The sequence below is a fragment of the Buceros rhinoceros genome, unplaced genomic scaffold, assembly GCF_000710305.1.
Source record: "Buceros rhinoceros silvestris isolate BGI_N320 unplaced genomic scaffold, ASM71030v1 scaffold14001, whole genome shotgun sequence".
NCBI lineage: Eukaryota > Metazoa > Chordata > Aves > Bucerotiformes > Bucerotidae > Buceros > Buceros rhinoceros.
In genome coordinates this window covers 65,016-77,443 of record NW_010393894.1, presented here as the reverse complement: position 1 = coordinate 77,443, position 12,428 = coordinate 65,016, and the positions used below count along the sequence as shown (strand labels likewise).

Sequence of the window (12,428 nt, the reverse complement as noted above, 5' to 3'; positions counted from 1 at the left end):
CGTGAGGCAAGAGAAGGTAATTTGTCTTTTCTGAGCTTTTCAGTGATCTGCCTGCAGCTACCGGTGAGGTGATGTCTGCTCAAAAGACAGATGTTGAGATCCAGAAAGTCTTAAAAATAGCCTCAAGTTCACACAGAAATCTTAACCATTTGACAAAAAAAAAAACAAACAACCAACCAAATCCCAAACTGAACTCAGTGTCCAGACTCTCCTCTTCCGACAGATGAGCCCAGTGATCACTGCCGGAGTCCTGGGACACCACACGCGTCTCTGCAGAGGTCAGGGGTTGAGGCGAGAGGTCTCACTTCGGGCTCCCAAGCATCGCTCTGTGAAAATCCCCGTTCGATGTGTTACTGTATGAACAGAGCTGAACCAGATCACTGGTTCTGAGTTACTGACCTAAAGAAAATTACTTAGGATTTCCATTTTTTTCTGAGTAGTCTTTAAGTTTTGTTGCAACTTTTTACCAGATTATAAAATTTCCAGGAATACAAGCTGAAACAACCTCTTTTTTTCTTCAGAACTACCTCTCTCACTTATTACAGCACTAACTCCCTTTTTTTTTTTTTGCTATGTACTCAGTGACAATTTTCATGGCTTTGCAGTGTTGTTATTCTGCTGCACGTAGTACCCTAGAGTTGTAAAATGCAAACAACATTCCCAGTTCTTCATAACTTCTGAATCCCCTTATTAGCGACTTGATCACGCATCTCAATGCTTCTGGCGGGTTGTTAGTCCTAGTGAAGGACCCGTAGCAATCTTACCCAGAAATCCTCGGGCTCGGGCAGTTAGACACAGCTGTATTTAGTTTAAACCACAGCTTTTTCTTTGTACATCAGGTACAGAGGTTGTTTAATTTTAAGATCTGTTTTAAAAGTATGGTGTGTTTCCATGACACTGGTGGTCTTCCTCCTCCACCTCTTGATGGAAAGTCCACGATCACACTTTTGTGTCTGTAGAGTGAACTGTGGTCCCTGTCTGGTCCCGTCTGATAGTTTAGATCCCGGGGCAGTGATGGATGCACTGCATCTGTGAATCGGCTCGGATGGATTGAGGCGAGAGACAGTTTAATGTCTGTCATGGTAGTGTGATGCAAATTAATGCTTCAAGGATAAAGGCACTGAAGTTCTTGAGATAGTGAAAATGGAGCTGCAGAACTGTCACAGATGGAAAACGTTAAACAAATAGTTTAAACTGTGCAATCATCTGACTAGGGAGAAATTGCTGGTCTGCTCTGAAGCAACTGCTGTTCAGAACTTCTTAAAGACACAGGGTTGTGTGCTTCAGAGAGTCAGGAAACAGTTTAAAGAGGTTCTGATAATTCCCGCACCATGTTCTTCTAAAGAACTAGCTTTCCACTGTCTTACAAGAGCTACAGGTAATAAATCTGAATTCTATAACCGAGAAAAAGACAGACATAGGAATTCTTTTTAGCAGCTCCTCTAGAAGAGACACAAGAGTTTCTATCTGTTTCTAATTAAGTTTATAAACACTTAGATTCATCAGAATGTGTATTTCTTACTGCAGTGTGATCTTTGAGCGCACAAGATGTTTAACTCTGAAGACAGTGCCAATAAGGTGCAGCCAGGCAATTTTTCCCCTCACGTTTTAGTGTGTTTGGATTAAATTGAGATGACTGGCCTGGAGTTTTACAGACCCACTGAATCGTTTTGGTTGGAAGAGACCTCTAACATCATCGTGCCCAACCATTGACCCAGCACTGCCAGGTCACCAGTAACCCCGGACCCTCAGCACCACCTTGACATGGCTGGGAAACCCCTCCCGGGATGAGGAGTCCACCCTTGTCCTGGGCAGCCTGGGCGAGGGCTTCACAACCCTTTCTGTAAAGAAACTTTTTCCAATATCCAGCCAAAACCTCAGCTGATGTATCTTGAGGCCATTTCTTCTCATCCTGTCGCTTGTTACTTGGGAGGACAGACTGACCCCGCCTTCCTCCAACCTCTTTTCAGGTAGTGGCAGAGAGCGAGAAGGTCTCCCCTGAGCCTCCTTTTCTCTAGGCTAAACAACCCCGGGTCCCTCAGCCTCAGCTCCTCACAGGACCTGTTTTTGAAACCCTGCACCAGCTTCATCGCGCTCTTCTCTGGACACACTCCAGCACCTCAGTGTCCCTCTTGGAGTGAGGGGCCCAAAACTGGACACAGTGTTCGAGGTGTGGCCTCACCAGTGCCCAGTTCAGGGGGTCAGTCACTTCCCTGCTGCTGCTGGCCACACTACTGTGGGTACAAGCCAGGATGCCATTGGTTTCCTTGGCCACCTGGGCACACTGCTGGCTCATGTTTTAGCCTCATATACAAAAATATGCTCAACTATTCCAGCGCTTCTGTCATAAAAAGGTACTGTTATTAACTGAATTCACGGGTCCAACCGACTGGCATAGCAGAAACTGGCGTGTGGGTCAGAAATTACCCTGAGCCATCAGCTCCGCAACGGAGTCTCCCAAAATAATTAATTGAAAAGACAGGAAGGTCTTTAAAATGTGATTGGAAGGATCATTACTGTATGAACTCCATGTTGCGTTCTAGAAAATCCCAAACTTTGCTAAATATCTGGGTGGGTGTAACGTAGCCTGGTAAGCCAATGCCGCTCAAGAAGCACCATCATCTGACTTGCAGTGTTTCTCAGGAAACCTTTGGCTTGGACTGCAAAATTCCCCAAAACACATTTTTAATCCAAAATGACTGTCATGCAGGTTGTGTAACAAACAGATGTATTTTGAAATTATGTAATTTTCTGAGGACTTTCCTTGAAAAATAAAGAGATCCTGGCATATTTCACTCCTCCTCACACTGAGGAGGTGAATCCTAGACGCTTGGGTGCTCAAGATACTTCTTCGCCATTTGACTGGTGTGGCTCTTGGTTTTCTAGCAGACTAATTCTGCTTTTTTTGTGCTTGGACCATTATTTAGTGAAGATTCAGGGGAATGTGGGGAAGGACAAGGGCTGCAAATCTTGCAGAAACCGTTTTCCGTGCTCAGAAGGTGTTAGAAAGGCAGGAGCAGAAATTGAAAATGAAGTAGTGTGGGATAAGTGGAGCGATCGTGCGGGTTTATTTCATGCCGAGGAGAGCTAGCAGATGGGATTAGTTTCAGAAAGTGATGGAAGGGAAAAGCCGTAATGAAGTGCAGATACGGAGCAGCTGGGAAGGGATGTCCCTGCTCAGCCACACGCTACCAGCCACCAGGGTCAGACCTTTTGTAACGATCCTTGGGGCCTCAGAATGTGTTTACTCTCTGCTCCGGTGACATCATCCTGACTTTTCACATGGAATGTAATTTGATTCCATGTTTTAATTAATTTAGCCAGTCAATTGATTGCCATAATCGACTTATTTAGCTGATAAGCTACTGCCAGTTGCTTCAGTTTTGCCTGTTTCGTGGAAGCGCACTGGTCATTCTCAGCTTGACTCGGGTATTTTTTTCCTCCCCATATATCAATCATAACAAGGACTTTGCCCTTTTTGAAAGATCTTCTTAGTTCTTTTCAGTTTATAAAGTGCAGATATTTTAATAAATAGCGTTTGACTCTTTGCTCCTTCAGATTTTTTTCCCCTTTCCATCCCATGTTTTGGAGCCGTAACTCCCTAAAGCTTCTGACCGCGGTCTCTTCTTCCTTTGGTTTTACCATTGTCGTTGGGGCTCAGTCCTGCGTTTTGCTGTTGGCTTGAAGTGTCGTTAAAACCTGTGATTAAACGTCTGGTTGAAAGTGGAGCTGCCTCCTGGGAAGCCTTGTGAAAGGCTGAAGTCCTTGTTAGCGCCCCTTTGCGATCAGCTGGCCTCGGGTCAGTCCCACCGGAGGATTTCCCTTCAGAAAAAGAGACAAAGCTGCCAACATCTTTTATTCTTGCGTAAATGTGATGAAAATAAGTATATGGGAATATATTTGTACAATAGAATTAAAAGAAATGTTCCAAATTGCAAAAATTCTCTTTAATTAATATTTATTTGTAATTTGTATTTGTAGCTCAGCCACAAAAGATGTTTTCAGTTCCCTGGAGGCACAGTTACAATCCGGAGGGTGACAGTGGCCCGTTAAAGTTACCCAGGCTGTTTTCTCCATTTGTTTGAGCAATGCAGAATGACTCTAAAATACATAAAATGAGGCAGTAAGGCCATTCCTCCATTGTTAGCCCTGTGAAATTAATCTGGCATGAGAAACAAAGTCTGCACACTTACGTGTCATAGAAGTCAGCTTTGCAGTCACTGGAAGTTGCAGGAATTCGGATGCTGGGAAGGACAGTCGTGCTTTGCCTTCACACGGGCAGGAAGGTCGGAACGTGGTGTTAGACACTTCTCCCTCCACAGCTCAGTCTGACTCTAGTGTCACTTTGTCGTGAGAAAATGCCTGATTTTAGTGGAGATCAGGAAGTAGATGGAATAAGCTGTGCTGATTGAGCTGTCGGTGTAGTTACTAAGGTCCTACTAGAGCTAGCAGTGAGGTCAGCATTTTGTGTTTACCTAAGAAAAATACTTATTCATGTTTTTCATACGAAATGAATGAAATATTTCATCCATCCCTAAGGGGAGGTGGCGGGGCAGGGGGACATGCTTTCCACCCCTCGTTTTTTTCTTTACGATGCCTCCCTAATTTAGTATTCGCCACTGTTAGTTCACAGACTTAATGGCACGTTTGATGTGTCTCCCCCATCAGGAACTGAGCTCCTGATGATTATGATGTTCTTGAGCTGTGACAGGTACTGCTCGTGGAACTCTCCGGAAAGATCCTTGTGCTGCTTCAATTCCCTGTTAGTCCATGATTTACAGGGTTGGTTTCAGGTGCTGTTTCCAAGCGCTCATTGGATTTTGACCATGATTTTCTCTTCTGTCTCTAAAGAGAAATGAGCAGCTCAAAATACTGCACGTTCCTGCGTTGTTCTGGATAACTCGGATACTTTAAGGAGCAGAAGAGCTCAGCCAAGAAAGGGTCTGAGCAGCCCAGGAGAGCCGCTCTGCAGGAACTGGCGTCTCGCAGTATTCGCGGGTTTAAAACCGAGCTGTGCCTGCTGCGGTCCTTGTGTCCTGGGCAGTTAAACCCAAGGTGTAACTGCAAGCTGCCTGCGGGCTCAAAAAGGGTATTTGTTAGAAAAAAAGAAAAAAAAAACAGAACAGCCTCCTGGGTTTGCAGTTCATGTTCCTTGTTGGCAATTCACACTCGGTTCTCGTCTCTGAAGTCAGGAATGGTGTCAGAGATACAACTTCAAAAGAACCGACTGGGTCGCTTTGTCTTCTGGAAGAACATCTAAAAGGAAATAGTTATCTTTGTCGACTCGCCAGCCACTACATTCTATTCCTTTTTTTTTTTTTTTTTTTTTTTTTTTTTTTTTTTTTTTTTGACTGTGTCTTGCCTTTGGGTCCTGATTTCGGGTGGGAGGTTGCAGTCTCACTTCACTAAAGTTTTCCCAGGTACGAGTTGTTTTTTTGCTAGCGCATCCCTGAACAGCAAGTCCTCGAAGAAATCCCAGTATCATTTCGACCTAGCCCCTCGGGAGCCGTTTGTCGGTCACCACACGTCGGGATAATAAATGGAGGGAGGTCAGAATAACGGTGTTGTACCAGAGCTCCTCTTACAGGAACCGGGAATTTCATACGCGCTGGTTTATGCGCATCGCTTTCACACATGCCCCAGCACTGGGCCCTACTTGGAGTTGGGCGTTAGGCGCCGTGGTCAGAGGATTGTGTTTGTGGGTGAGCGGAGGGTTAAAGACGAGCGCTGCTCTGGATCGCCGTATTCCCGGGACATGTTTTCCATTGGCCCCTCTTCATGTTTACTACTGGAATAATAAGAGTCAAAACACAATGAGTTATTGTTTCCGCGCGGCCCAGCGGGGTTAGCGGGGGTTGAAAGCCCTTTGTCGAGGGATTAGTGTGCTGGCTTCTCCAGACTGAATCCCAGAGCATCAGCCAGTTGTGTGATTTCAGGCACAAAGCCCAGAAGTTGTGTTTGGAAGATGTCTTCAGGGTTGACCCTTGTTGCAGCTTCCCGTCTTTACCTGTTTGAAGGTTCCCCATAAGTTATAGTGGTGGAAGTGTGATTCTTCTGGCGTTGTGTTTTAAGGGCCATTGATAGGTCCGTTTCCCCCCTTAGAAACCTGCTCTTTTTGAACAATGATATCAGGAGTTCCTATTTTTCTCCTGTTCGGGTAACTGCAAAGAGTTGGCTGCTGAGAACATCCTGAGCGGAGCATTTCACTGCGCTGCCTTTGTGACTTTTCTGGATAAAAGCTTTCTGCTTTTAATTAAGAATTCTTGTTATTGGATTCCTTTGTCGTCGTTGTTTATGCTTCGTCTCAACTGTACTCTTATTTTGGTTCGAGTTGGTAGGTTTGTACCCCAGGGCGTTCTGCCCTTTGACGTGTCTCGGTGCGGGAGCCTCGTAGGGAAGCAGCAGTATGGGCAGCAGCCCACTTGAACTCGCTGTTTCACCTAAATAGAGCTGTGACCTGGTACTGCTCGTCCTGCCACTGGGCGGTGGCCCTTTGGGGTTGAGGATGGCTTCCTCTGCTTTGCTGCTGAACGAAGAGAATGCTTTACAGTGAGTACGAGCCGAGCTCAGAGTCGAAGGTCGGATACGTCAGGCTTCTGTCTGAGGCGGAAACATTTTCTGTTTCGGGTAGTTAATACTCCTACATTTCAGTCATAGAATTTGCAAAGTTAATTTGTTTCTTCCTTCTCAAGTTTCTTTGTTTTAAAATCCTTGATCATTAGCTGGGGCGAGGCCCTGTAAACTAGGGGTAGCACTTCTTTAAAAACCACCTGACAGGGCTGTGGTGCGTCTCCAATAAATCAACATCGCCGCGGTGTATCCAGCAAGGGGTGGGTGCTTCTCTTGATGGTTTTTACACCGAGTTTGGAAGCTCAGGTATCATGGAACTTTTAAACTCCTTCTAAATTGAATTTTAAACCTGTTATTTTTCTTTGATTTGAAGAATGTGAAAACTGTGTTCATCTTCAAAAGTGATGCGGGTCCTGACTGCTTCAAAATTGAAAATTAAAACCCGAGAACAAGTTGAACCAGAACCAAAGCCCGAGCATCCCCTTTGGGCTGTCAGTCTAAAATACAGCAGTCATCAAGATGTCTTCACATCTTTTTTTCCTTGTAGATTTAATGCTGAGAGGTGCAAATAGTTTATTCTGAAATTTCATTTTTAAGCCAAATGGGAACTAGTTTATAATGTCATTTATAGAGGTGGGAGTTCCCGTCAAAGCCTCCTTCCAGAGGGGATCCCAGGTTTGAGTTAACAGCACCGTTTTAAATATTTCAAATTTGGAACAAGGTTCTTTGCCTGTTTCCCTTCCACTGTTTCATCCTGCCATGGAGGAAAAAAATAAATCCAGGTTCTCCATGTAGCATGGATGCAGAAGCACAGAATGAGGATGGCCAAATACTTTCCTTGTTCCAGGGGGTTTAAGTAGCATTAAAAGAAACTGAAACTTGTGAGCAGAAACAGCGTCATGTCAGGGTTGAGCTGGAGTGCCACGTTTCTGTTTTGAGTTAGCCACAGCAGACCTCAGTGAGACTGCGTACTGATTCTGAACCCCTTCTCTACAGAAAACGTAGGAAATATTTTCCTGTAACTAATGCGGTGGGGTTTTTTTGAAAATTGGCAGGTGTCCTTTTTCCTCTTGGAAAATAAGGAAGTCATTGCATTTGTCATTTATTTTTAATTATTTCTTCACTTATTTTTTCCTGTAAATGGAAAAAAAGTATTTTTAAAAAAAGTTAGCTTGCTGCGTCTCTAGGTTACACCCCTGACAAAGACAAAGATGTCCTGGTTGTGAGGAGTAAATTAAAGGGGGTGAGGGCAGAGGTGCCGCTGCCGGGGCACCACCACGCGTGGCTCTGCAGCGGAGCAGCAGAACCCGCCTGCTGCAGGCCGGCTTCCCGCGTCGGAACTGCTCAGCACCAGCTCGACCTGCCCCAGCCACCAGCGAAAGCTGGTGTGGCCGTAGCTGGCCATCAAAACAGCAGATGTGTTTGTCCTTCGCTCGGGGCGGTGCTCCAGCAGGAGCACGTATCAGCGCAGGGAACTCATGCTTTAGTTTCAGGGAACATGCACTTTTGGGGGGAAGCTGGTTTGGCTTGTGCAAAGAAATAAAACCTGAATCGTACAGGAGTTCATCAGGCTTCCTGCTCTTTCCGCTTCTCCGAGTGGGCGTTTCGGGGGGACGCTGCCTTTGGAGGCCAGACCACTGCTCCTGCTTTTAGCTCATTGCTCGGTGTCGCTCGGCGACGTTGCCGATGCTTCTGAGGAAGGTGCCTGTGTGTGCGTTTGGAGCTGGGCCAAGACCTCAACCCAGTATCTGCCCAACATCTGCCAAGACAAACCGTTGTGTAGAGGGTCTTCAGATCACTTCTACTTTTTACTTTGCTTTTTGCAGCTACTTAGCAAGGAATCTGATAGGCTTTGGGCTTTTCTTCAGAGCAGAAATCCTCCACGCAGGGATTGCATTCCGCAGTGGTATGAGGGTGGAACAAAGGATTTGAACTCCTGTTTGTGACTTTTTAATAGGATCACGATGGCAATTGTGAATTCTATTCACATTTCAACACACAAATCTATTATAAATAATTTGCTGGTTTAGGAGCATAGAAGAGAAAGGAGTGACAGTTAATTTATCCAGCAGGAACTGAGCTGTATTTTTAGCTTGGAGACTTACAGGGTGATATTTCAGTACAGACAAGACAGTTGGCATCCGCGGTCGCTCCGTTTCCTGGAACGACAGGTCTTTCAATCTGCCGAACTGATCTTGAAGTTCAGATTTTCTATCTACCACCCAAACGATACTGATGGATGTAACTGACTGAAGGGACGAAGCCTTCTATGTTCTACATGTCAAATGACGGCACCGCTTCCCCAGACTGCAATGAATCAACAGCTTCCATATTTTACGTGACATTCTAGCAAGCATCTCTTCTCTGTTACTGTGTGAATTTATATGGTTAAATTATAAATCCATATGTTTGAGTTTATATGGCTCTATTCTCAAACTCGTATTTTAGATTCTGTGTTTAAGTTGTCTCTTACACTGGTGGTTTTTTAATCCTGAAGTTCAGAAAAGTCCAAGATTTCTTTTACCAGCGTTTTGTAATACATTTAATTTATCCTGCAAAGGCCCAAAGTGTGTGTTGTGTTCTCTCACTTTCTTTACAGACTTTTCTAGCACTGTGGAGCCAGTTTTTCTGGCGCGTAGCGGTTGTATAACGTTATTATTCAGCAATAGGAGCATCAGTTGGATTCATAAAAATAAGGAAGTTTTTAACTTGTTCAACAGTGCTCTTGTGTGTGTGATTCTGGGTCAGTCTAGTCACAAGGGCTCTGTCGAGGAGGCACATAAGATGGTGTGTGTGTCTTTGGCAGTTTGAGGAACTATGTGGTAGCTCGTGCTTGCGCTGCTGGCTCTGCCGGTCTGCAGAGCTCGGCGATCAGACTCAGCGTAAGGGCAAGTGTTTCACCTCGTTCTCCTAGAGAAAATCAGAAACCAGGAAAAATGAGGGAGCAAAGGTGGGGGCTGCAGGGCCAGGGAGATCCACCTGAGGAGGGAGTTTGTGATGCAGACGGGGTGGAAGCTTCTTGCTGGTTCTGTCCGCCTTTCCCAGCGGGGGCAGGGGAGTGCCCTGTGCTGGCAGAGCCTGCAGGCGCTGGCTGTGGTGGCTGAGCGCAGCTGGCAACAGCAGCAAGTCTCTTCTGGCCGGTTGTGTGTGAAGGTGTTTCCCAGACAGAGTTTCACTTCGGCAGTGGGCTCCAGGGAGCCTCAAATGAAAGAGAATTTTACCGTAGAGCACTGGAGGTGTTTTTGGAAATGCTACCTACCACTGTTAGAAATGTGCGATGCGGGATGTGTCTTTTCACACACCACAAATACAGTTACTTTGCAAGCCCGGTTTTGTTTTCAACCATGACCCGAGAAGACCGCTCTGTAGATCAGCTCTGCTTCCATCTGTGGCTCGTCAGCGCAGCAGTGCTATTAATTCAGTTTTCATGAGGCACGTTGAAGTTGGTGGCATAAATTGAGATCACGTGGGCAGTATAAATGACTAATTTTCGTGTTCTCTGATTCTCTTTGCAGTTGACGAAGGTCGTATTAAGGAGCTGGGCAGAGTGAGAGTCCTTCACAAGAGAACCGTGATGCCTTACAGCATGTATAAGAAGAGGAGGAAGGGGCCAAGCGACGAGGCCAGTGTTCAGCAATACGCAAGTTTGGTTGGACAGAGCTGTTCCGAACGAATGCTGCTGTTCAGGAGTTGAGGGATCGCTCGATGGCCTGTCGATGGCGCTCCGCTGGGTTGCACCGCCACGGGATGGTCTGTGCTATAGCTGTGTGTCAGTATGCCTGCTCAGCCAGCAGCGTGAAACCCAGGTTTCTATCTCGGCTCGTGTGAATACGTGGTACTGTGTCTGGAGGCCAGCCCCAGTCAAACATACAGTGCAGCAAGGCTTTAGCAATATAAGTTTAGAAAAACACGCTTGCAATAGATTTTCATTAAGTAGTTCTAGCCTTTCTATGCATTTTGAATAATTCTAAGCATCTAAGCAAAATGAAAACCAGGTGTCTTTTTTGTAGAGACAAAGGTTGACTAAATCTAGGTTAACAATAATTGAATTACAGATGTTTCCACGTAGCACCTCGGATAGCCGTCGTTAAAAATTGCCGTGAAATTTATGCTCACTTTTGTACGCTCCTAAACTCTTGCAAGAGAATTGAAACGTGCTGTTACTTGCTAATGTGAAACCTGGCATGGTTTAGTTTTATTTCAATAGCGTATTTAAAAACAGGAAGGAATCATTTCCACTGGCCATTCCTCACACGTTCAGAGCAGTAGGTGGGTGTCTGAGCTCCCGGTGGGTGGGGATGCTGAGTTCCTGCGGATTCGCAGTGGCAGGGCACACGCTGCTTTGGAAAACGTTCCCCGTTCGAGATGAAACAGAAGAGTTGCACTATGAATATACCAAAGATACGCAGCCACGTGGCACAGTGGGGTTTTGGTATAAGCCTTATCCTTTGAAAAGGTACCACTGCTGGGGTGTGTGGCGTTTTTTTTTTTTCCCCCTGCAGAATTGTGTGGAAAGACTTAAATCTCATATTCCTGCATCTTTATTGACTGTTTGTTTCTGGTGCAGCAGCTCACAGGTTAACGTCTTCAATAACATTTTACTGAATCCTGTTGGAAACACACAACGTTGTGACGCTTGACGAAAGCACTTTATTATCCAAGATAGGACCGTTGTTGTTAGGAGTTTGTCCCCACCGAGCCATACAGGTGACAGGAATTTTGGGACACGACACTGCTGTGTGATGCAGTGATGTGTTACAGCATCCAGACAAGAGCAGTGCGTTGGTGTTTCCTGCCTGCTTGGTAAGAAACCTTGAATCAACCTGAAGTTTCCTGTTAACCTGTGAAGATTCGTATTCAAGAATATACGTGTAGGTGTTTTTCCCCTTGGAAAGGAACCAAACTCAGTGTTGCCCCCTGAGGTTACATGTGTCGCTCCTGGGCTTGATCTAACTTTAAACACTTGGCCAATGTTACGAACCATTAATTTTTATGTGGAACCAGACATAAGAATTTGGGGAATCGTGCCCATTGCAGATGTAACTTTTTTCCTGTATCTGTTTGACCGTTGTAATGTTATTGTTATAGAATACAGATCAACGGTCATTTCAAAAAGTAATTTTATGTTTTATTAGTCTGCAACAAACCAGATTGTTTCTGTCACCTGTTGCCTAGGACGGAGGAGTTCCTGTACACTGGACACTCCGTTTTGGCCGTGTCTTATCTAAACCACAGGAGAACCGCTAAAGGCTACTTTTGAACATGTTTATGGAGTCCCTTTCTGTAGAGAAAGTACTCTTGCCACTCAGTGAAATGTCAGATAGTGTCACATTTTCCGCCTGCACAAAGCATTGAGAAGCGCTGATGCCCATATGGCTTAAAAGCAAACAAAAAAAAATAGAAAACCTTTTTCTGATATCAAATCAGCTAATGGGCACAGAGGAATCCCAGTATGACTTCCAAAATGTTAAAGATTGTCCAAACCATTTCATGACACCCTGGAGAAGTTGGAGATTCTGTTAAATTGCGAAGGAGCAGACCTAGCATCCCCACCGAGGGCTCTCGAAGAGCTCCATCCTGTCGTGCCCGCTGTTGTCACTGACATGCTTTTAGGAACGGACGGGACCTTGCTGCTCTGTTTCGAGAAGTCAGATAAGTATAAAATTAAAAATCGAAGTTGTTGTTAAGGTGACCACTGAAGGTAAATGACCATTTCCTGTGAGTTCCGAAACGGTGCTGTCCCTTTCTGACCTCCCTGGAGCTGCAGCCCCCGGCACGCGGGGCTGCCCGCTGCCCCTGAGCTCCAGCCTGCGGGTGTGTAAAACCCCAGTGTGGGGGGGGATCTGTAAACCCCGCAG

At 45.5% G+C, this 12,428-nt stretch overlaps 1 protein-coding gene across 1 annotated transcript in view; it reads left to right on the top strand.

Annotated features, from left to right (window-relative positions):
- The window catches only part of ATE1 (arginyltransferase 1), a 68,491-nt gene extending 58,227 nt beyond the window's left edge, over positions 1 to 10,264 (top strand). The window contains exon 11 of the mRNA XM_010145056.1: positions 10,086 to 10,264. Within this exon, the coding sequence (XP_010143358.1) occupies positions 10,086 to 10,264 (179 nt within the window). The remainder of the gene's footprint in view (positions 1 to 10,085) is intronic.
- The last annotated feature ends 2,164 nt before the right edge of the window (positions 10,265 to 12,428 follow it).